The 26116-nt window shown below is 43.3% G+C and overlaps 1 protein-coding gene across 4 annotated transcripts in view; it reads right to left on the bottom strand.

Annotated features, from left to right (window-relative positions):
* Window positions 1-26116, bottom strand: part of LOC143359488 (uncharacterized) — a 208594-nt gene that overhangs the window by 159744 nt on the left and 22734 nt on the right. For all 4 annotated transcript variants that reach the window (XM_076797426.1, XM_076797428.1, XM_076797427.1 and 1 more), the window contains one exon: window positions 15862-16007. In XM_076797426.1, the coding sequence (XP_076653541.1) occupies window positions 15862-16007 (146 nt within the window). The remainder of the gene's footprint in view (window positions 1-15861; window positions 16008-26116) is intronic.

Here is a 26116-nt window from a genome sequence, read left to right as displayed (position 1 = left end):
TACCGCGATTAATTCAAGTTTCATTCCGATAAGACAAGCTGTCCTATAACAAATTTTGGTCAACGTGCGCAATTTACGAACAGAAATAATTTTGAATTAAAAAGCAACAGTGACGAAACAGATTTGAATTAGTACTGGTGAGACATCTGCAGAAGACCTAAGAATTCTTTATAGAAAATTAACGCTAAACGCGAGTGGTGTACCTTGCTTTAAAACAATGTCAAAATTAGATTTATTCATATATATAATCAAGAAGTTTATTTGAGTTCTCACGAAAAATTTTTATAGTCTCTATAATTGTGAAAAAGAAATCAGGAACCATCATCAAGAGATATTTTGTTAGTTTCTAATATTAACACTAGAACTACCAAGCAGTAAATGCAACTGGCATACATTGCCTTATGATAACAACAAAATTGCATTTGTTTAGATTTCGTACCAGTTGTGTTTAAATATCCATTTCGATAGAGAAATTTATTAAAAAATTTTCCCACGAAAACATTTATAATTTCATTATTTCTAAAAGAAAAAATTAGGAGCGAGTCATTTTGACTGATCCGGTAGTTCTAGTGTTAACACGTTGACTGCCATGTCACCCATACATGGGTGATAATTTTTATGTAATTTTTACGCTAATATATTCATTGTACCAAATTTGATTAGGATCTGTAAAACACAACAAACTTGGAGGACCACTGAATATCACACATTTAATTTTTTCAATTTTTATTACATTAAATAACTTGCTTTGATTTTATGGAATTTTTCTAGTTTGGCAGTGAAAGTGTTAAAGAATATCGAGGGACATTACATCACGGATTCAATCGTGCGTCCGGCAATTTGTTTCAACGACAAAAGATTCGCCGTTCGACCGGCAAGATTTTTCGGGGTTCGAGTCGAGCGAAAAAAGCCGATGGGTGCCGGCGAGGTTTTCGAAAACGATACGTGAGAGGGATAAATTCCTGGGAATTTGCAACTTTGGTTCGTACGGACGATTTTGCGCGATTTCGCCCGGCATATAAAGCACGGTTCGGCGGCCCGAGTGGATCCCAAAGAAAATGAAGAAACACGAAGCGAACGTTCGCTCCGTGCACGAAATTCTGTCCTGCGTTCGGATGACACGGGGAGAGTGAATGTTCGCGTCTGCTGCTCCCTTGGAAACCTTTGTCAGCCGGATGATGATAAATCTGAAGAAAACCTTGCGAATATGTAAAAAGGACCTACGGAAGAATGTGTAATAAGACTGGGAACACGGAGAAATTTCAGATACCGGGAAAAAATCTTTCTAATAAAACTGAGGAAATACAGCGGTCCAAAACGAACCAAAAGAAGAAATGAAACTTTCAAATACAAGTTTCTAAGGATTTCAGGCTCCAAGTTTTTCAGGTTCATCAGTATGGACTAGAAGTAGAATCGGCAAGCCATGACCGGACGAAATTGAAAACTGTCCCTATAAAACGATATACCACACAATTTTAACGACTCGCTCTCATTGTCAATCCTATGTCAACAGACACACCTGTGTCTTCCACAAAAAAAATGAAGAACGAATTACTGTGACTGCTCGACGCATTCACTGTACATTTTGTCGCGTCAATCATCTGCGAACCCGTTAAATACAGCAAAGTCTCGATCTAAGTCCAATCCTCGGGTCCGCGCTGTGACATAGATCGTGTAGGGCTGCTATTTTCTTGTGACCGTGTCGACCCAGGGTCGCCGGATCAAGACTTGTTCCCCCACTCTAATTTCCCCTTCTACCGTGTTATTTCCAGAGAGGGGGTAACTTTTTCCCCTCGATTCGTGCTCCCTCCCCTCACCTGGCGACACAGACCCGGCGACCGAAGGCGTACTACAAACTATATCGTGTTTGGTGTCATTTTAATCAGAAAAATGTCACAAATGAGTTGGTGACGGTCCCATAAAAAAATAGTGAAAAACGAAGAAGTCTTGTAATCGGATTACGCAGCATGTTTACACTTTCGCTCGGCGACCAAGGCAGCTCGAATTATGCTTCCTAGTGGAGGGGATAGGCGAGCCGACTAAGATCGTGTAGGTTCGTCCGGCTTAGATCAAAACTTTACTGTAGTTGGTCTCGGTGGTGCAGCGTGCAGATTGCAACGAGCTGCACCCGGGGGTACGGGCCGCGGTGAACAATAATTGAATAACTGAATTCCTGCGTTCTTGTCGATTTCGTCGTATCTTTCCCCTCATCTTCCCTTGTTTCTATCAGTGAATCGGACGATACCATCAATCCCGTGGCTCCATGGGAAATATAGTTGCACCGGTGGCGTGGACCGCTCGAGAATCGTACGCGGCTGGACGAGGATAAGAATATGATGAAGATAACAAGGAGGGTTCAGGGAATTACCTACAAAATGATGAGGGAATTAGCCGGCTGTGTCTATCGTATTATCGCAAATAATACTTGTTTGATATCCGGTACAGTTAGGTGCAATTAACCGAGAGGCCTGAACATGGTTGCCCCCTCCCTGGACTTTTTAAATTTCCCTCGGTCCAAGAGAGAGAGAGAGAGAGAGAGAGAGAGAGAGAGAGAGAGAGAGAGACGTCCTCTAATTCGCTCCGGTTCATCGTTTTTTACGGCTGCTTCACGCTTCGCTTCCGTTATTAGGTGAACGGAATAGTTATTTCTGTTCGGCCGATCGGTGCTAATTACCGGACTACAAATGACCGATAACATCGTGTAAATATTAACTGTCAATTACGGAACTGTATTAGGAGGAATTCTAACTGTAATGGCCGACGTAATTGGATAGGCTAGGATACACGGCCGGTTTTTTTCTTTCACTTCCTCCGCGGCCGACGTTCATTAAGGAGGCCATCCTCTCCTCGGGGACAGTACGCGCGTTACGCAGATTACGCGACCATAGTCGTCACACTCGCGTTTTCACTTCGAATTAACTGGTCCGCTCTGTCAGTCCATCTCGCGGACAACCCGGTTTAATGGCTGACATCTTCTAGACGCGTTCTGAGTCATCCGCGGAGACGGAAAGCTAATTATCGCTGTCTCTGCACGGTTTCCGGTAGAACACTGCTGTTTACCGAGCCACCGGGAACCGGTGATTGTCTGCCCAAGTGTGTGAATTGATGAATCCTTCTTTCGTCGGTGATTCTGTACCACGATTCTAATTTACCTACATGTAAAGTACCGCGTTTTATTTGCTCATCGGCCGTTTATTGTGTGTTCCGAAGCTATTCACCTGTATATCACAAAAAGTCAAACGAATCCACAAAGCATCGTTCTCAGTGCGACATTTACCGTGCAGTTGTCTACAGTCAACTCGCGATATGTGTCAGCAACACGGATATCGTTGATTCTCCAGGAGTCATTTTTTCGTCTGTGCCGAACGTAGAATGGGGCATCGATGCTCGCCGCCGAGGAGTGTAAATACATTCGTCTTATACTTTATTAGTCAAGGACACAGCGGCAAACGTTGTCGACGAGATCCTACTATTCTTTGATGCTCGAAGTCTCTCGAGCTACTTGGCCCCTCACGGCGTAAAGCCCGCGATAGAGGGGGTAATTCCGCGACATTTATCATCCAGGCCTCGGCGACATATATCGCGAATTCGCTGTAGTTCGAATTTCTGCTTCGCAAACTTTGAACAGGTTTTAGGCCCATTCATGAATGTTATCTAGTGTCTTTATGTAAAACTCTAAAAGTTTAACACTAGGTTTACGGAGCACTAAAAATGAGTATTTTACATTACTTTGCAAAAATAACATGATCGTATCTATCAAAATTTGTGGCCATCTTTTCAATAATATGTATCCAAGCAAATCAATTTGTTGAATAATTCCTCGTGGATGCATCTTTACGATCTCAATATTCGTAAATTAAAAATATTAGAATCCGTCATTTTGACGGGTCCCGTAAATCCAGTGTTAACTATGACAATTCGATCGGATATTTCCATTATAAAGGAACAGAATGAACACTATGTATTCGCTCTCGTTGTAGTTTCGGATGGTTTACCGCAGCTGCAACATAAACGCGCCCCTATTCGCATCACCGTGCTCGATGATCGGCATCTCGAGGAAACCGATTTCCTCGGGGTAACCTCTGGTGATGGGCCCCGCGCAGCGATTGCAAGGGCGCCGCAGCCCATTAATAACCGCGACAGCAGCCCTCGCGACTTACACGCGCACTGAAATTCGCAAATTACTCGCTTCGAATCACTTACTCGCCGCGAAGGGTGCATATTAAGCGGCGACGATCCTCCCGGCCGCTCGAGCGGAGAAACGAAGCAACGAAACGGACGCGCGTGCATGTGCGAGAGAAGTCGGGGCCGAGAGGAGCCGAGAGTGTGCACCGCGGGGCAGCCCGAGAATCGTATAGCGCCGAGGCTAATGTCCCTAATGTCTATAATCTCGGATCATCTGCATCCAGGCAACCGGCGCAGCCAGCCTTTGCTTTTTCTCTTTCTCTCTCTCTCTCTCTCTCTCTCTCTCTCTCTCTCTCTCTCTCTCTCTCTCTCTCTCTCTCTCTCTCTCTCTCTCTCTCTCTCTCTGCTCTCCGCGCGACTGCTTTTCCACGTACTCGTATTTGACGCCGGTGTTATTCGACGCAAACGTTCTCGACGCTAAGTACAGGTACTCTCTCCCCCCCCCCCGGTACCTCCCCGCTCCCTTTTACCATCCCCGAGCACCACGCCCGGGGTTGAACAGCTTTGAACGTTTTCGCAGTTTCGTGGCTAACCGCACGCACCGCCATTATTAAATTGCCTCATTGTTTCTACCTTTGTTCGCTCCCGTTTCGATCGGGCCCTATCGACCACTCTCAGCCTTGGCCCGAACCGACTATCAATGTTAATCTCAATCAAGTGGGCACAAAAAATAATTGATTCTGAGATGTTTCGAATCGTGTGCGAAACATACGTGCGCAAAATCTGTTCAGAACCAAGTCCCAGTTACGTTAAAGAAATTGCCTGAATTCCGGGAAATGGAACTCTAAGCCAGAAAATATAGTTAGACATTCTTCAGGGTGTAGCTCATGCAATTTTACAAATTCTGGCGTGAGATAAATGCACCATACACTCTAAATGGCTATGAACATATGTGCCCAAAATGATTCCAAAATAGTGTCCCGATTCGGTTAGGAAAAAATTGCCAAAAATGGCACAGTAGACTAAGAAATACTCCTTGGTAAGACATTGTTCAAAGAAGTATAGCTCACGCAATTTCAGACACTCTGGTATGAAAAATGCACCCTATACTCCAAATAAACATACGTGCTCAAAATCTGTCCAGAACCAAGTCCCAGTTACGTTCAAAAAATTGCCAGAAATCCGGAAAATGGTACTCTGAGCCAGAAAATACAGTTAGACATTCTTCAGGGTGTAACTCATGCAATTTTACAAACTCTGACGTGAGATAAATGTACCACACACTCTAAATGGCAATGAACATACGTGCCCAAAATGAGTCCAAAATAGTGTCCCGATTCGTTCAGAAAAATTGCCGAAAAATGGCACAATTTTTCACATATCGAGGAAGGCAATTCCATGTATTCTCGCACGAGAAAATATACCATATACTCCAAATAACCATGCGTGCACAAAACGAGTCCAAAATAGTGTCCCGATTCGTTTAGAGAACTGTAGAAAAATCGTCAAAAATGGCGCTCTAAATCCTAAAGCACCTGTAACAGCCGTTCGTGTCGGCGCGTAACTGGACGATTCAATATCGCGTAACAGCATCTCGGCAGGATCGGCAGTTTCGTCCAATAAAATGATCGGAAAAGCGTATCCGCGAATTACAAATCGGCGCGGTGCGCGGAATGCGCGTCGGTGTGGCGCGCGAGAGGCCGTAACGCTGAAGAAAGTAGAGGGCAAGGCTCCAAATGGAATCAAAAGACGAATCAAGCATCGAAAAGTACAGATGCCGGGGATCGGCTATCCTGTAATCTGCCGCTGGTTAGACGGATCCTAGGCATGATTGGTAACGACCGAACCCCGTGGTTCCGAGCCGTGTACCCGCGGCGAGGAAGGTCGTTTACCCTCTTCTCTCTCTCCTCTCTTCATCGGGGAGGAATCTCTTCATCGTCAAGTAGCCGGCAGGACGTGGATTATCTCTTGCCGGCCGGCCGTGTGCAATATCTTCGGCAACTGCTCCCGCCGCCAGTCTCGGTCACTTTCTCGAGTGCTTTCAATTCGATCGTCGACAAAGTGGATCTGATGGATGTCTCGAGGATGACTCGCCTGATCCGAGGCCCGGAGATCGCATTTTTACCCGCGGAGAGGACGCGCGCGAAATAAATTGCAGAACCAGAGCGCCGAACAGGATCCGCCGAGAACCCACAGAACCCTACGGAGAAGGATTAAAGTCGCCCCGAAAGTACCGGCTCTGAATCATCCCCCTCCCCACCCCCTCTGTCCTGTTCTCGTTCTCTTTTTATGCTCGCAACACACTGCGCCTCGTTATTTCGTTATTGTGTTGCACCTGTTTCGAGTTCGTGTACCGTCAGCACTGGCAGTTTGCTTGCACTGTTCAGAGTGTGCTGGCCGAACTTAACACATCACCCACCAGCGATTATTTCATTGTTATCGAAAGTTTTCGGTCCGTAATTAAGATTTTTCTAATAAATACCTCGATATATTTACCTAACGCTAGGTTTGCGGAGCACCAACACAGACTATTTTGCGTTACTTTGTGAAAATAACAAGAACCTGCTACCCACATTTTTAGCAATATTTTTACGATAATGTGTACCCAAAGAAATAGATTTGAAAAATAATTTCTCGTGTATGCATCGTTGGAATCTTAACAGTTTTAAATTTTAAATATTAGAATATCTAGTGCTAATATTACTTGTCTGTAAACATTAGCACTGTTAGTATGGTTAAATGCTGCGATTTCTCTATACATGTCGCCAAGGCCTGGACGATAAACGTCGAATTATCCCCACTACCGCGCGGTATACGAATTATGCTCTATTTCTCCCGTTCTGCTCAACAAAAAGTTACGAAAAAATTCATGAACATCCCGCCCAGAGGCACACACAGCCATGAATTTTTTCCGAATTGTTTACTGTAAAATCGATTGTTAAAAAATTCCAGAATCTGAAAATTTCTTCCTCTATATCGAAGTTATCGGATGACCATGCTTGAGTTATTACGGCAGTCTCGTTACGATTATTAACACTAGGTTGACGGCGCACTAAACATGACTATTTTACATTACTTTATAAAAATAACACGAATGTATCGATCAAAATTTGTAGCCATTTTTAAAATAATATATACCCAAAGAAATCAATTTGTTAAATAATTGCTCATGGATGCATTTTTACAATCTCAATATTCGCAATTTAAAAATATTAGAATCCGTCATTTTGACGGGTAAATCTAGTGTTAATATGTATTTTTTCAGATTTTCCGAATCGGGCAAGCATATTTAAATTTCAAAAAATTGAAAATCTCCAAAAATCCAGTAGTGAGATATCGTCGAAATGAATGTCCTTAATTTTTACCAGATGTTTGCATGCAGTGCGTCGTAGTTGATGACCACCTTTTAGGGTTATACCGTTCGCTGAAAAAATTGATGTGTGACCTGGTGGGAGGGGAGGATCGCATAAAAGTGCAGGTATCGCGATGCAGTTGATTCGCCCCGAAGAAAGGTCTCCATTATTATCCAGTTTGCGAGGGGAAAACCACAGGATCGGTTTTAAGGATGATGAAGCCAGGACCTTCGGGTCCTGTACGTCAACCGCAGACGGTGTCGACGCGAACGCATAAACTCAATGGGTCATTACCGGCGGTGTTTACGATTTCAATTACTGGGCCGCTCGATAGCCGGTGATCATCGTGTCACGGATAACGTTCCGCGTCGCGAGCGGCAAGTGTTCGCGACCGTTTGCGAAGGCGTTGTCGCGCTGACAATCCACGATCCGTATCGGTCGTGCGATCAGGAAGTATTCCGAATGCTCGATCATCCGATGCCGGGATAATTAAAGTCGCCGAGGACGGGGGCTGAACTGGTTCGTTAGCTGGAGAGAGATTGCTCTGTAGATTAGAACTAACCATCGAGAAATACACTGGGTGTCTCGTAATTAATTGTGTAATTGGAAAGTGGGTGATGCTTTCTGCGAAAAGAAAAAAAAACAAACCGGAAATGTTTATGCGAATTGGTTCGCCGTTGGTCCCGCGTTCGTTGTCGTTTTATAAATGGTCGCCGCGCACGCCTCGGACGCGTGTCTGTCCATTGCTAGGTTTTTCTACTTATGTCAATGCAGGCGCCTGATCAATCTTTCGAACGACTACGTCTTTTACCGTTTCTTTTCGAATTTTGTGTAGGGGAGATGGTGCTCGCGGTAAATAGTCTTCCATTCGTAGTGATTTAATAGAATTAAAAGAGAATTGTTAAGGAAGATGGAACTGCACTTCAGTTTCTTGTTTCGTGAGTGAAATTAATGAATATGGTATTTCAATATGGATTTTGTTATTGGACAGAAAATTTGACCTGGAACGACGGTAACCTAAAAATGGTCGCTTGCAAAATTGATAAGGATTAAAAATCCGATTTAAAAATTCACACAGAGACTTCCATCGAATTAATAGATTTCCTATACCGAGATTGGAAATTCGACATTTCAAAATCCACTTGAAAAATTCAAACGACCTCGTATCAGAGGATTCTAAAATTGGGAATCTCAGGGAATTGCGAATTCTTCTAGCACAAATTTTACTGGATTACCAACTGTATCACTAGACTGCAGATCTTTATGTAAAATCAGACTTCTAGGAATAATTCTGTAAAAACAGCTTGCTATTTTATAATTGGTTGGTCAAAATTGGGATATTAAATGCGCGTTTAAAATTGTTGAAATTTCATCGGTAAAATTAGAAATAAGTGGATAGAAATCCAACAGTATAATCATCAGAAATAAAGGGCTGACCTTCGAGCATCAGCCATATGAGGAATCCGACCGCAAAAACCTATACCGGAGAGTAGGGTACACTACCGGGCGTTAGGATGCGCGTGTGGTGCATCCTTGCGTCAGGTGCAGCACGCGTTGCAACCATCGCTCGGGGCCTAAGGTAGGTACTAAAACATTGTAATCGTTCGAGATTATCTTCGTCCTGAAAGGGGTGACCACTATGCGAATTTCGTCGATTTACGCTGCAAGTACAAATGCAACATGTGACTTTATCAAATGAACAAAAATCAGTCGCATCTTTCAATGAAAAATTCAATATTTGTACTTACGGTAAAATCTCGAAAGACTTCGCGCTTTCAGCATATTTCAAGTTGAACAAGAAATTGCGTTATTTATTTATTTATTTATTTATTGCTTCAACCCAAGCGGTTTATATAGCAAGTACAGTATTATTACATTTGGCTTACATTAAATAGGTTTACATTGTTTCTAAATTCTAACGGAACATTGTTTAAGGAAATTATAAATTATTTTCAGTCCTTTTATATCAGGTTTACATAAGAAGGAACTAATAGAAAGAGGGAAACAGTGCTTGCTTTTGAGGAGCTTTGTTTCCAATGTATTACGTTCACTTTCATAGTCTGGGCATTGCCATATAACATGATTTAAGTGAAATTGCGTTATTAAACATTCGATGAAAATTAATGTCGATCAGCATCGATGTCTGAGCTAAATAATGCTCTATAAAAAAATTACAATGACGTTATTCAGTGTCGTATCAAATGAATAAACCTCCCCATGCAATCTTTATGGATCTTTATGCAAATTACGAATGTCGTGGCTTATCTTACAAAAACAAGGAACAAATTCAATTTACCAACCAGAAAATTCTTTATACCTTTACGTCTGTTACCGTAGACGTTTTTCTTTTTGGTGTATTAAAAATGTGCAGCTAATCGCACACGGATCTGTACCCTAATAATGAACAATATCGGTCCGAGGCAAAAAATCGTCTGAAACGCTCGAAGAAAACGATGGATACATTACCTTGTTCAATTAAATGCTTGTTCTTAATCGATTCTTTTGATTACACCAACATTAACACCGAGGAATTTATCCTCGGAGAGGTTGTTAGATCAACCGGCGTGGTAAAAGTATCGAGAACAGCACGACGAACCTTTCATCCCGGCCGGCGATCTAATGAACCTCTGGGAACGTAAACAACCGATTAATGCCGACCTTCAGAAACGTATTTCGAAAAACGCGAACACCTGCAGGCCCCACAGATCACCAGGAGAAAACTAGTCCAGGCGCGGAGAAAAATCCTCGGTGGAAAAGAAAAAGTAGCGCGGAGAGGAAGCATAAGTTTACACGGAAACGATTTCAATGGAACAACCCTAGAGGCTTTCCACGGGGGGGGGGGGGGATAGTGGATCGACGAGGATGACTTTTAAACCGTCCCAACCCCTCCCCCCCCCCTTTCCCATTTGTGCCCTGAAAACTGTGCAGTTAAATGGCGAACAGAGGGGGGTAAAAAAGCAGCGGAGCAGGTGCAAAATATCCGCGCAGACAGTTTTACATCGGAAATAGAAGAGCAAGAGTTCCGTTCGGCTCGCCGATGACTCACGGAGGCTGGCTTTCATCCTGAGAAGAGAGAGTCCTTGACCAGGGTTTCGCTCTCGTATAGGAATTAGTGATAATTATATGGGGCTAGCACCTGCACGCACCTGCAAAAACCCGGGACGCCCTGCTCGCCTGTTGCTTCTTCGCTGCGAACGCGCGCCGGTCACTCGGCCCGAGAAACAGACCGGCTTAGAAACCTGTAACATCCTCCTAATGTTCTCTATTGGCTCATCGCGAGGCACGCTAATTACCTGACGCGCGAGTCAAAAATTTTCTGCGTCGATTGCAAAGCAACGGGAGCTGAGTAAAAATTTCTTTCGGTGACTCGGGGAGAAAAATAGAGAAACAAAGAGGCTTAGAAACTTGTAACGTCGTCCTGACGTATTCTATTGGATCGTGACGGACCCCAGTGGACGCTAATTACAGTAAATACCTGACTGCGGCTGATAGTGCGAGTCAAAAATTTTCTGCGTCGATTATAAAGAAACGGGAGCTGAGCAAAAATTTCTTTCGGTGACTCGGGGAGAAAAATAGAGAAAATGCTTAGAAACTTCTGACATCGTTCTCACGAATTCTATTGGTTCGCGATGAACCCCAGCGGACGCTAATTACAGTAAAATACCTAACTGCGGGTGATAGTGTGAGACAAAAATTTTTGGGGAGCTAAGCAAAAATTTCATCCGCTTCCTCGGGGAGGAAAATAGAGAAACAAAGAGGCTTAGAAACTTGTGACGTCGTCCTGATGAATTCTATTATCTCGTGACGGACCCCAGTGGACGCTAATTACAGTAAATACCTGACTGCGGGTGATAGTGCGAGTCAAAAATTTTCGGGATCTAAGCAAAAATTTCTTTCGGTGACTCGGGGAGAAAAATAGAGAAAATGCTTAGAAACTTCTGACATCGTTCTGACGGATTCTATTGGTTCGCGATGAACCCCAGCGGACGCTAATTACAGTAAAATACCTAATTGCGGCTGATAGTGCGAGTCAAAAATTTTCGAGAGCTAAGCAAAAATTTCTTCCGCTTCCTCGGGGAGAAAAATAGAGAAACAAAGAGGCTTAGAAACTTGTGACGTCGTCCTGACGTATTCTATTATCTCGTGACGGACCCCAGTGGACGCTAATTACAGTAAAATAGCCGACTGCGGGTCCTCGTGCAAATGAAAAATTGTCCGTCAATTTCAATTACCTCGAAGCAACTTTCGACCGTTTAATTTTTCAGTGAAATGCTTGAACTTCCGTATTTCGAGGCATGCGGTTAAAACTGTATATGCGCGGCCGAGAAAAGTTTCCGCGAAGGAGGGACACAGGATCGGCGCGAAGCAAATAGAATCGCGCACGATAATCCGATTAAAATCGCGGCGAAATAACAGGAAGCAGAAAGAAACGCTGAACCGCGGGGAAATATCGGGGATTTGATGCAAGGGCGGGGCACCGATGCCCGGCGCGCATCTCTTGCCCGTTTCAGCTACTAATTTCCGTTTTCCTATCCAATTCGGCCGCGCTCGTTAACCACGTTTTCGTTCGAATGAAGTCATCTCGTTAAACAGCGAGCCGCATAAACTAGATGAGATGAGCAGTTGCGAGGGAACAGGCACTGCAATCTTCGACTCGCCGTTGTAACGGGTTAAGCTGGAACCGGAAGTTCCGCGAGCAACGCTTCGATCGGCAAGAATTCGCCGAAATCGGAGTGACAATCTTGTTTCTTTTGATGGGCTTGCATTATTAATATCATTTATTGCATGGGTGACCACAGTTTAAAGCAATGGACATATTCAGAAGATTTAAGGATATCAGCGTGTTGGTTTCAACTTATTAAAACAATTCAAAGAAGAAAGAAATTTTTATTTCGCTCCTGCGTCTTGCAAACATTTCTTATTTTGCATAAAGATCCGCAGTCTAATTGTATGCAACCGCTTTGGCATTTATTTATCGAGACATTCACTACAATAATGGAAGTTTCGATTCAGAAATTATATATTCTATATATGTATTAAAATTTTTGTAACTGCTCATTATTAAGAATGTAGTGGGAATGGGGAATAATTCTGCTTGCAAAGATAAATTTGAAAACACCTCAGAATTTTTTTATTTGAGGCCTTCGTCTAGAGAAAGTGTAGGTCGCAGCTTTATCGACATGAATATATGCAAGAAGTAGAAAAGGTTAATCATGATCAGACACACCAGTTCAATCGTACAATCAACCAGGCTGTAATTCCGCATGTAAAAATAAATTTTGGAAAACCATATATTGTTTGCAGAGTTTCTTTCGAGAAAGTTGAGTTCAAAGGTTCATCGACATGCAGACATGAGTGTACACAAGTAGTAGAAAAGGTTGATCATAAACAGACGCGTTAGACAATGCCTATTGACGGCGTACGAACTTTACAATTTTACATACTATTTTTCACTTATTTGTCACGAACACACGATCGCATACAAATTTAATGCAATATACATTTTGGCTTGATTTATTTCGCACATTAACTTCATCATTATTAGACCATAAAGTACCGTGGACAGTGAGACTTCCTGACCATAATTCCGGAAATGCATAAACATCCGCATTCCAATTACCGTAGAATGTTACAGCGTCGAAACGACGGATGTTCATTCAAGGTTTAAAATTTGTACATTCGTTTGTTCGTGTTGAGGGCTTCGCCGAACAGTTTCGTGCCTATTCATACATGATTCCCGGCCGGTTATTTACGGGCGGAAAGATTTCCGAATCTGCGATCGTTAAAAAAATTCGGGGGAGGGCCCGTGGGCGTGAAAACGGCCCGGTGTTTCGGCTGGATGTATTATTTACACACGTCGAAAGGCGGCACGTTCGTAAATTTCGACGGTAATGCCACGTTTACGACTCAATACCGGGAACGAATCCCGAGGCCCGTGAAATCGTATCGACGATGCTCGACAGGGAAGAGATTCGCGCTGGTCAGCCCGCCGCTCTTCCTTTTACGCGCCACCCACCTGCTTCTGAATTCCATTTTACGCTTAAATTCGCTCGCCTCGAAGTGCCCGGCCACGGTTCCTGGATATTCGCGAAATTAAACGACGGGTTTACGAGCCCCGCCGAACCTCCGAATCGGAAAAGTTTCACGATGCTACTTTCGTTGCGCCGTGAGCCGGCGAATATTTATAAAAATATGCAAAGCAAGTTCGTAAAAAGGTACAAAACTGACCAGAAACGGTACGCCTCTCTGAAGCACCGACGAGTTACGTGGATTTTCGTTTCTTCTTCCTTCGATTTTACCACTGAACCACCACCGGTCAAATCACCGGTTCTAGATATTTTATTCGACAATTTTTGAAATTATAAAGACGCTTTCACGGGCAATGATTCGATAAATGTCTTTAGTAGAGCACGCATTGCAATAAGAACCAAGCAAAGTCTAAATAAATTATTAGGTTGTTGGGAAAGTTTGGGTGGAAATGGAAGACGATTTTCTTATATTATATACATATTTAATTTGATTATATATTCTCCGTATTGGTTCAATACCAAAGTACCCAATTACCCACTTTTGTCTTTATCAACTTCAACTGGCCTTCAACATCAAAATTGCCGGAACGAAATTTTGCAAACCTATTATTATTATGTGTTGGATTGAATAATTTTTGTCTTGCTTGAACAGTATTTTTACCTTTTCGATAGTAAAAAAGTATGTCGAAAATGCTGCTTTCGACTTTCCATATTTGATGGGGCATCGAACAAAAATATTTGCACCGAATCGAACTAATGAAAATTGGTGTCACCAATTCGAACTAAAATTTCCTGCCAGCATCCTCAGTAATAGGAATCAAAATCAACAAATAGCTATATGTATATAGTCACTGCAGTCTCCCGAATACGAGAAAATAAGCAAATAATTATAAAAACCTCTGATTTGTTGAACAGTCGATATTTCAGAGCATCAGATATGAAGCCCCATAAGATGATAGGTCTATCCTTATACCTCGTCTGTGGTTACACTGCAAGATCCCATAAAAATTCCCGTAAAAATTCCCCCTTAATGTAGCACAAACGTAAAATCGTCGATTTGTGCAAATGTCTCTGATCGATTGATTACGTTTCCACGCTAAATAAAAATTGTTTCTTTATCGTTGACCGATTGTGGGTTAGTAAAACTCACCGGTTCCGAGGTTATGGGTATCTGTGTTTGTTTAAACGGTAAGAGCAGGCAAGTTTCCGTTGCGGTGGATGGGATGCGGCGCGCGCGATCGCGAGCGCGGCGATAGATCGATAAAAGGTTCTCGCGTGCGTTTCGAGCGGGCGTGATACGCCGCGCGCGGTGGAAGGAGAAGAAGAAAGTTGTTACGACAACGTTGTAACCGGCACTTTAGATCGAATCTCTTTCACGGCCACGGCCGTCTCGTTATTTAATGTTGCTACGCGAAGAGGCCCGCTTGCTGCGAGTCCGGGGCTTTATTGTTTCGCGTCGTTCTGTCGGCGCTGGCAGCGCGAACGGCCGCGATAAATCAGAATAACGACTACGCCTGCTGCCAAAACCCATTCGAATTCAATCCGACGTATCGTCCCCGGAGATCTTCGCGTTTTCTGACGCCGGAGACGCTCCGCTACAAACTACTTCGGGGTCCGTCTCGCGATCGTGCCTCAAAGCTTCCGCCTTCGATTCCGACGGACAAGCTGTTACCCCTTTCTAATTTTTCATCTCAATCCCGAAGATACTTCCGCGGAAAAACTATTAATTGTTCGTTCGCTTGTACACCGTGCTGCAACCGTCACTTGGACGTTCTTAACGTTGAAACTGGTTTGAAATTGCTCGCGAATGGTTCTTCCTAAAGCATGGCAACGGAACAGCATCTTTCACATGAGAAGAACAGACCGCATTGCATGGTCGAACAAAGTTTAGTAAACGGAAATTAAAATTTGATGATTTCTCTGTATATGGCGCCAAGGCCTAGACGATAAACGTCGCGGAACTGCCCCCACTACCGCGAGGCATACTCCGTGAGGGGCCTCGGTCGCCGAGGAGTGTAAACATAACACTGTTATGTTGTTGACCTTGTGTCTCCTGTTGTTGACATATATCGAGAATTCGCTGTAGATGGCAGCAAAGTCGGAAGAGCTAATGTTAATCGCGAAACGAGAACTTATTTATAAAGTCCAAGTCGTAGAAATAATTTTCTGTCCCTACAAATAAAATTAAGGAACAAAATTACTCCACTCTTTCCGTGGGAAACGCTGTGAAAAACAGCAAACTTCGCTGTTCAGCATCTCGCCAACAAATTCGGGGCGAGCGAAACGATGACTTAAACTTGGCCTAATATCGCCTGAACTACATTATACTTGAATTTCATGAATTTTCCACTTACCCTTCAGCTGGGTCGACTCGATAGCGAACATGTTCAGAGCCAGAAGCTGAAGAAGTCGCGTCCCCTGAAGCGGCAACGGCGAATGCTGCAGCAACGCTCTGAACTCTTTTAGCATTTGAACCCCTGCCTCCTGGAACGTCTCCATTCTGAAACAAATCGATTTCTCGATAACGTTTGCCACCCTGATCCCGGCGCTGAACGACCCCTGGCGCAAAATGATCGTCCAGGTGGCCGACGCGGGATTCGTTCGATCACTAAAATAGTATCGCGGACTCTGTCGTGTTGGCTGACAGACGATCCAGCGGAGCGGGACGGGAGAATGAATAAGTGACAAGACAGCCGTGGCTCGTATCAGTCACTCGACGAGATCCTGCATATTTCAAGGATTTCGGTCTGGATAAGGACGTCGACCTCCAAGTTTGCGAAACAACGAATTTTGCAAGAAATCCGCGATATTAATTGGTAACCGACTTATTCCTCAATTACCTGCACTTTAGGAATCTACATTTCGGTTTGTGGCACGACTGTGCGATATTTATTACATCTACTAGTTGTTTAATTCATTTATCACGTATTTACTAATCATGTATTTATTCATGTATGAAAAATCAAAGTGTTTTGTTGGGCATCAGAAGTTCGTTTTCGAGACAGTAACATTTCCAGCAAAAGAGAACACGATAATTTGTAATGTCCGACAAGGCAAGTACTGCTACTGACATTTTATTCGCAATAAATACGTATAATATTTTATTATTCCGCGTGAAAAGAGGTTGCAAACCAGTCGTTGCACCAGTTTCACGCCATCTTAAAGCAATTAAAAGTCACCGAGCACCGCAGCAATATTATTGCTTGTAAGGGGCCGGTCTCCGTAGATTCGCGATAAGGTAGCGTGACTACATTACCGACAAAAAAATGGTTTCACGTGATTCAAGTTTTCATCCTTGAATAAGAATATTTTGTCGCTGGTAAGGGGCTCATTCGAAAGAGGAAGGTTCAATCTAGTGTGCGCTGGTCAGGAGCTGCCGAGATTATGCAGATATTTGGTAACATAAGCGTTCGAAGTAGGCCAAAAATTGACGATGCGCGTGCCGTGGAATCCAAGCATTTTTATGCCATCGGATGAGTTTTCTGGATGATGTCGAGACCAGCGCGCACTAGAAAATATCTCCAGCTACGAATTGAGCTGTAATTTGTCTTGATTGCGAAACAAAGGCGAAAACTTGAAAAAAATGTGACAAGTTTAGTCACAGACTTAAGACCCGTCCGCACAGTGGGCCAAAAGCGCCAAAACGTGGCCAAAATAGGAAGGAGCACTTCAATTTAGTTCAAAATTGATACTCATAGGTTTCTCGGGTCGCTGATTATAAATCTGATGTCAAAATTACAAAAAAACAAAATGGCGGATGCGTAACCAAAAAAATTATTGGACTTCCTCGAAAATTAGTATTCCCATATTTTTCGGGTGAATGGAAATTATTAATTAAAAAGTCACGTGACTACCCCGGGCCCTTAACGCCGCGAATTATCCGGACATTTTTGTGACGCCAGCGGGGAACCGCACGTTCAAAGAATATTATCGCTTCGGTGGCAAATATCTCATCACTGGCGCACGAAAACCTGTCTTCGCCGGGCAAACCTTCGCGAAAAGGAAAACACTCGTCGGCGCTTTTGAACTTCCCCCCCGGTATACGTAGCGAACATTTTTGACGCTTGTTCTCGCCGCTTCGGAACGGTTCGAGCTGCATTCTGCCAAGTCCGAATCGAGCTCAGATGTATCAGATGTTATAAATCGGAACGAACAAACCCGTATCTTCTGCGTACGGAGACTCCGACGAGACGGTACCGTTTGAAACTTGCATTTTTTTCCCCGCCGTGATCTCGAGCCGCCTGCGCGCTCACGCTGACGAGCTGACATTAAGATGCAGAAAATGCATAAAGAAATGCGTGCAAAATATCGGATCACGAGAACGATCCGGAAAATTAATTCTACCGAGAGTGGCGCGAAACGTTGGGAAATATCACTTTCATCTCGTTAATTGTCACAACATTATGGGATTGCAGACGTCTACGCATTTATAGCATTTCCGTCTTATCTTTGTGGTAAAGAGCTCTGTGATGAAGATTAATCATATAAATTGACGATGAAGAGTAGAATGCTTCACTGTAATTGTCACAAAAATCGTTAATTGACGTGTTCAAATTTTCTTCACCGAACCCTTAACCCTCCAGCGAGTTCTAGGCCTGCGCCGGAGTCATTTCTGACCCCGCGATATTTCACTGCAGTCTTCTTTCGATATAAGGCGATAGCTCGGGACCGGCTTTCGTCGTATCTCGAATGAAGGTGAAGACGAGGGGATAGCAATTTTCTTATTTCGGAATAAAATTGGACTGAGGCATAGCATACGGAGGGTTAAAGATACTACGATTTTTCCTATGCATTTCGATAAAAATCTGTTCTGTTCGATACTGTCGAAGAAATCTCGAAAACTTATTACAAATGTATGCCAACTATGGGAGTCGTCGGAAAAGGGGTAGTCCCGATCGAAAGGTAGTTCCGCCGGTATGTCACGGGCCTGTGTTCGCGTAATTAACCATAGCTCTCGTTATCAATGGGCCTGGATTATCAGGACCCGCCCAATAACGCCATCATTTTCTTTAGATCGACGCTGGCCAATAAATCGCGGCCGCTTGTCCGAGAACGGCCGGTAACGAGGCGGGCCGGGAGTCGCGGCCCACTTTAATTAGAGTATCCAATTATTTATTTGCGAATACCTCGATAAGACGGGTGCGTGGCGCTCGGTGAAAACATCCTGGCCGGCCGACGGGGAATGCGCCCGGCGTATGGGGTTTTAATTAACCAACGACGCCGTTTTTCCGGCAGGGAGAAAATTTATTTCGCGTGTAACGGTTCCTCCGCGGGATCTGCTTGCTCCTTGCGCGGGAACCTCGCAATTACGATCATTTTAATTGGAAGACAGACTTAATATCGCGACGCGCCGCTCGCCCGGCAAATCAGCTCGATAGCCTGTTCGCCTAATTGGATGAATTGTTCGTGCCAAACCGAATCCGACCGATTCCGTGTACAATCTACGACACCGGTATCCGACGATCGATTTTTTCTTAATCCCTCCTCGCCTCGGCAATTAGGCCTCTTCTAGGGAAATTAATCGATCGCGGCAAATGAGCCTGGCGTTAATGGGACAACGATTTGCCTTCGACTATATACGCCTGGTATTATATCGAGCCGGTATACGGATTTTATGCGTTTGTAACGAGAATGGGTGAGCACAGTTTAGAATAATAGAAACATTAGCAGAACTTTGTATATTTTTCATGCTTACGAGGCCAATTAACGCGACTCTTAACGCTAAACCTACCACGGTCGAAATGACCGGTAGTACATTTTACAATTACTGAAACTATAAAAATTCATTTATGGAGAATAGTGGAACAAATTTCCTTGTCCAAGTATTATATTGAAAATTATCGGCAGTTTCGATACATTTATGGTTGCCATTTTTATAAGGCAATATTTTAATATGTTAAGTATTACGACATATCTGAAGAGAGGTTGGACCATTTGTAATGTTCCATCCAGTTATTTTAAAACGGAAGTTTTAAGAAGGTGAATCTACTATGTCAATAAAATCTTTGATAACACGAACAAATTTTGATGTAATCTCAATATTGTAATTGACGCATATGAATTTCAAATTTTGCAGTCCCTGAATCTCCAAATTTGACCCTCTGTACTACGACCCCTTAGAGAACGTGATGGATCTAGAATTCTAGAAATTTTGAATAGATCCTATCCAAAAAGTGAACCGTGGAATTTTTTGAAAAATCTTCTAACATTGGAAGTGTTGACGAGAAATGCAAATTCTTGAAAATTTCCAACCACGAGCAGAAGTTCGCTAGAAGCCACGGATAACTGTCTGCTTCGGTCCCCGGGGGAACAGGCGAATCCGGGAAGATTTGAATTTGAGTGAGCGTTCGTGGCGCAGCCATTGCCCCCGCGTCCGATCAGGATGATCTAATGGAAGATGGTGGATAGAGTCTAGGGTTGGAAGACGGATCGCGTTACAAATTCCCTAGATCGCGAGCCCTGGGGAGGCGGTAGCACCGGTTTAGTGGAGCACGGCGCCACGGACAGGAGAGATCGAGGTTGTGGGAAAGATAGCGCCTAGGTACGTGAGATCTCGGGACCATGTTTACGAGAGGATGCCTGTTTGGTGGGTCTCACGAGAGCACCCGGCGTTCCCCTTTATCATTCGGCCTGAACGAACCGTGATTAACGCCGACTTAGGGACGATTAATTCCTTCGAGCTCGATCCCCAGCTCGCAAGATTCATCAAAACCGAGCGATCTATACAGTGACTCCCATTAATATTCGGACGCCTTTAAAAATCGTATAACTTTCTTCACATTCGACCATACAACTTGGATTTTCTTAAGAAGTTAGCACAATTAGTTTGACACATAAAGTGAAAAAAAAATTTACAAAAATTGCAATTGGTCGAAATTGCAGAGAAAATAGTAAAAGTTGTATTTTGGAACTTTTTTACGTGGACTTACATTGAAAATTTAATACATATGTTCCAAAATGATCGCATAAGGGCGAAATTACCTGACAAGGCTAAAATTCTACACCTTTGGCCCTTAAGTTTTCATCGTTAAATGTTTGTCGCTCAGTGCAATGTTGTCCGATTTAGATGAAATATTCAGAATATGTATAATTGATACAAATGTACAAAACGTACTTTTTAAATTTGTAATATAAGCCGGCATAAAAAAGTTGGAGAATAAAACTTTTAGTACTTTCTCTGTAATTTCGACCAATTGCAATTTTAATCAAACATTTTTCTCGCGTTATGTAGCGATCCAATTGTTCTAACTTCTCAAAAAAATTCAAGTAGCGTAGTCCAATATCGACAAAGTTATGCGATTTTTCAGAACGTCCGAATATTAGTGGGAGTCACTGTATACAGGGTGTTCGCGATAATTTGTGCCAGCGTTTTTTCCCTAAAAAAAGAAAAGGTGGTTGTAGTATATTTTACTAGCAATTTTCTATTTCTAATATTTTTCTAGAAACAAAGTACGTATTTGTTTACGTCAAGTGGAAACGAACACTGAGACGAGTTCAACCATGCAGTATACTATGCTCTTCAGGGCCGTACAAGTACTTTGTGATATTTGAAAGGTTTGTAATCGCACAATTGCAGAACTTTAATTTGTATGTAAAAATGGCTTGAAATGAACTGATTCAAACAGCGTACGAAAATTCCAAATGTACTTAATACAATTTAATATGAAATGAACGTTAATTTCTGCATGAAAATAAAAAGCATACGATCTTGACATGCTAAAGTATTTGCAGAAAACACTTAATGCGATTTCGAACGTTTTTACAGTTTTGGGTGGTTTTTAATCGACGAACGAATGTATTGTTTGCAAAAAGAGATAGCCTGTGTATAAAATTAATTCTCTTCTAATTGACTGTTTTCAATTGACTCCTCGCCGGTTAATTAGCTAACGAAATCACCTTCGGGATCTCAATTTTACTCGGCACGCTGAAATATCTGCACGCGAAATACATAAAAGCAGATTAATACACGGAAGAAGGAGATTATTTAAATTTTACGGCCGAAGGACGAGTAAAATTTTAATTTACCGACTATCTGAATGTTATGTACTCGAATATAAAGTAACAGCGAGCGATAAATGCGTATTTGATTAGCGTGCGCCGGTTAAAATAATAAAAGTTGACATACCGGAGCGGTAATTATGTCAATTAAATTTAAGGAACGCGTTCTCAGACATCGGATAATCAGGTAGCATCCAGGCCGCTTTGCTATTCAACGTTCGTTATCCTAACGATAATAATTGCCCGGCGATTTCGTTAATATTCGTTAGCGAGCCGATGATAATCCCATTATTATTTCAAGAATAATAAAACCGTCCCGGCTCCCGTAATCGTAGTAATACTCCTCTCGAGCGGCGCATTAATGCGGCTAATTTATGGTCTTATCAACGGCTCCGGAGCAGCTCGACCGGAAACGTGTGATTCATAATTCTAACGAGGGATCATTGAAATTATCAACAAGAACAACACTGTAAATGCGGAAACGTGGTCGGCTGATTACGTCAGTGTTCCAACAGTGAAAGAAATTCGTAACAAAACAAACGAATCCGCGCCGTTCGGTTTTCGTTCATTAACATTTAATTTCTATCTCTCGAACATATTAAAACGTTGATAATAAAATTTTTATTTCAAAAAATACAGTGACAGTAGCCGAAGAATAGGGCCCAAAGCGATGTTGCAATATTTTCACAAACGTGACAACAGTATACAGTGTTTACTCTATATATGTCGCAAATGCCTAGCCGATAAAAGTCCGAATGAACCGAGGACTCCAGAGCTTCGCTGTCCTTTTCTCCTTGCCGATACTTGTCCGTGTTTTGGACATATATCGAGTAGACGCCGTATGAAAACAAGCGATTACCCGCGTAAGGGATAAAGAACCCTAATTTCCACTGAAAAGAACCGCAAACAAGGATCGCAGAATGGCACGGATTATGTGAAGAAGCGAGCAAATTGTCAAAAAAAAAACCACGCATTTGCATAGTACGCTCTGCCTGTCGGTCATTATAATCGCTTGAACAGTCCCGAGCAATTAGAGGAATATTGTACCGCGAGAAATCTCACTTAGACAATGTTAATTTTCTCAAATAAAGGGCTTTAACCCTTCGCTGATGTTACAGCCGACGCGCAAGAGCGGGGCCCGTCTCGATGACTTCCATCGTTTTTCTCGTCAACCGAGACCACTTTACCTTCGTCATTACTCTTCGATTTTCAACATAGTCGACGAACTGCAACCTGTACACAACGCTGTGCGTCAGGTTGTTATTACACCGGGGCCGACCATAATGCCATGCGATGCGCCCAGCTACTAGTTCTCGGCCGCTTAGCGACGCTTCTAGCACGTTTGCGTGCTACATTCTCGCCTCATACTTCTTAGCCACGTCGTAAACACGCTGTAATTATTATTGCCGGATAACATTCTTCATCGTGCTCGCTCCCGGTGTCCCTTACAAACGCTTCGTTCAGCTTATTTTTAGCCTGCCACCTGTTTCTTTTGAGAGAACCCGGTCCGGGAGGCGCGAATCTTGCTACCGGGCACATTGTTCGAATGATATAGCGAGCCTCTTTCCGTCACAAACTATGAATCAGCGAAGATTGTTTAGGCCATCGGTCGGAAAATATTACGGTTCAATGAAAAGTCACCTTCTTGGAAGACCTTGGAGACCTGCGGGGCCGTTCTTTCACGGCAAAAGGGAGATCAATTCACAGATAACGTTCTTATCAATTCTAGTTTTCTAGCTGCTAAATTGTTAGATACTTGTATCGGGTCCAATGAGAGGATCATTATTTATCTCGAAGAAGAAGTGGATTTGAAAGTATTTTTAGAAATTAGAGCGGCTCTATCGGTGGGACTCGTTCGTAATTTTTCAATGACGTCAATTCCACATAATGCATTAATAATATAATTAAAGTTAATTCGATATAATAGTCGCATATTAACCCTTTGCGCTCGAGTGGTGACTCTGAAGCACTAAAAATTGTTGTGGCATTATTTCAAGGAAATTGCAAAAAATATTACCAAATATTTGTCACATTACAAAATTTGTATTTAATAGATTACTAAACATTTAAATATTGTACGTGGAAATCGCGCCGAGTGCAAAGGGTTAACTCCTTGATACACAAATTGAATAAAATTTGACGTGACCGTTGACTTTTCAATGTTTCAATGTATTTGCACGAGCTTGAGAATAATTTGAGCGCACATTGAAAACTGTTAATGTTAAACGATATTTGACTTCGGAGTGTCCGATAACAAAAGAAACACATGGCCCACACGAGACGTCTTTGTACGTCAAGTCTTTGTACACGTTCGAACCACGTGGAAAGAGAGAGAAAAAATTTCATAGAAGTCGGTAAAGAAGCCGACTTAATGATCCTCTAAGAAGAGGAGCTCTGAGAGATGGCCTATTTCTGTAAACGCCTAAGCTGCTTGAGGTTCTTAGAAAGGTTGGACGAGCAACACGGCTACCGTTGAATAGCGCCAGCTGCGATAAATGCGTACTGGTTTCACGTCCAAGGCGCCGTCCGATAGTCAACAACTGTCAACGACCGCTACCAGACGCCCTCGCCGAGAATGGAAAGAGCATTCTCATGACAGTGAAACTGTCGCTCACGGTCGACCAGCGCGAACATCCTGTCCTCGCGAACTTGGCTCGCGATTCTATTAGTTTGGCAAACGCGAGCCGGACGATTCTAAAAGCCAAGGCCGATAAGGCAGAGTGACCAGGTTACCGACAAAATTCGGCGAAAAATGATTTCACCTGCCTCAACTTTTCGTCCTTATACGAGAATATTTTTCGCTGGGAAAGGGCTCGTTCGAAAGGGGAAGGTTCGATCTAGCGCGCGCTGGTCATGAGCTGACGAGATTATGCGGATATTTGGTAACATAAGCGAGGCTGAGCCGCCTAGGTACACTGTAAATTCGTCGTTTCTAGAACCGTAGATTCGCGATAAGGTAGAGTGACCACGTTACCGACAAAATTCGGCGAAAAATGGTTTCACCAGCCTCAACTTTTCGTCCTTACATGAGAATATTTTTCGCCGGGAAAGGACTCGTTCGAAAGAGGAGGGTTCATGATATCGAATAGAATTGACGATATCGATAGTGCAGAGCAAAAAATGTGACAAGTTTAGTCACAGATTTAACCCATTTGCATCATAAGGAAATGTGAAAAGGAGGCGTTTATCACCAACCTTTTTGCAGCACTCCACAGAACTTCAGAACAGAGTTTCAGCATTACAAGAAAAAATCAAAACTACTACTTTCATCTCCAACAACACCCTCCATTTCTATTTTTTAGCTAGCGAATAATAATAGAGAGCAACAGAGTTGAGCGTATGCATACGGCTCCGATGATAGTGACCAGGAGAATTGATCGTATATATACGCTAATGATGCAAATGGGTTGAGTCTGTGTCTGAGGGCTGTGAGCGGAAATGATGCAGCAATTACCGACCTGCTGACTCTGAAAAAGTCACGTGACTACCCGAGCGTCGGTTCTAAGCTGACAGAACTCGAGTCTCCGGTAATCGAAATTGCTGTTACACCCTTATCTCCACATGTCATAATTCGAGCGTTCCTCGCGAAGCTCCGGAGTTAATTCAATTAAGATAAATCAATATCGTGATTGCGGACAATGCGCGCAATGAAATCCAGCCGGATAGATCTTGTAATGAAACAGCGTAATGAAGAAGTAAGAGCCACCGGTGGTCGATTACGGGCAGCCACTCGAAAAGAATACTAATGACCGGTGGTTTTCAGGTCGGTGTGCCAAGTTCTGTGTTGGTGTGCGCTCGGACGGTTCGTTGCGGCACACCAAGGTCTGGGTTAGGTGGTGGTAACACACAAGGTCTCTCTGTGTGGGGTAAGAGACCGCGCGGTAGCGTTGGCATCCTGACCTAAGGCTCTTACTTACACGACGACCTCGCCGTGCTAAGGTGATTTCCTGATGTACGCTTTCCTCTGACATTACCAGTTACTTATTGAGAGAACTGGGCACCGCCGCGCCGCTATGGAAAAGAGAGGCAGCCACCAGGATTTATAGCATTCTTCGATCCGACCTTTTGCCGGGGATAAATTTTAGGCGAACTCTCTCTCTCTTTCTCTTTCTCTTTCTGTGCGTACGCGACGGCCGACGCGCCGCAAGAAGATAACCCCGACGACGAAAAGGACGCGCGGGGTTTCGTCAATGACGAATACGTGATACACCTTGAAGAGTCGAGAACCTTGGCGAACGTCGCAGCGATAACGCTGTACCGCTATCTGCGCAGGAGAATTATCACTGCGACACACGCCGCCTGCCAAATTGATGGCGTCAACGACCTTGGACACCTTAAGAGTCAACCGTGCCAGAAGTTCGCATTTCATACTTCGCACCCCATGATTCAGCGGATCTATATACAGAGGCTGGTTGCCTGCTGGGAACTCTTCGAGGTCGGCGGACTTTTCTTATTTCCTTATGTCCTTCGAATTTCTGGTTGCGATCTTTTCCGAAGAATTTCTGATAAACGATCCTGATCCTGATAAACTTTTCTTCTTTTTCCAGGGAGATTCTTAAACCAGTAACTAAACTTTTCTTTCCGCTCTGATTCAGTGGTAAACGGTGATAT

This window comes from Halictus rubicundus, chromosome 12 (assembly GCF_050948215.1).
Source record: "Halictus rubicundus isolate RS-2024b chromosome 12, iyHalRubi1_principal, whole genome shotgun sequence".
NCBI classification, from domain to species: domain Eukaryota; kingdom Metazoa; phylum Arthropoda; class Insecta; order Hymenoptera; family Halictidae; genus Halictus; species Halictus rubicundus.
This window is presented reverse-complemented; position numbering and strand designations above follow the sequence as displayed.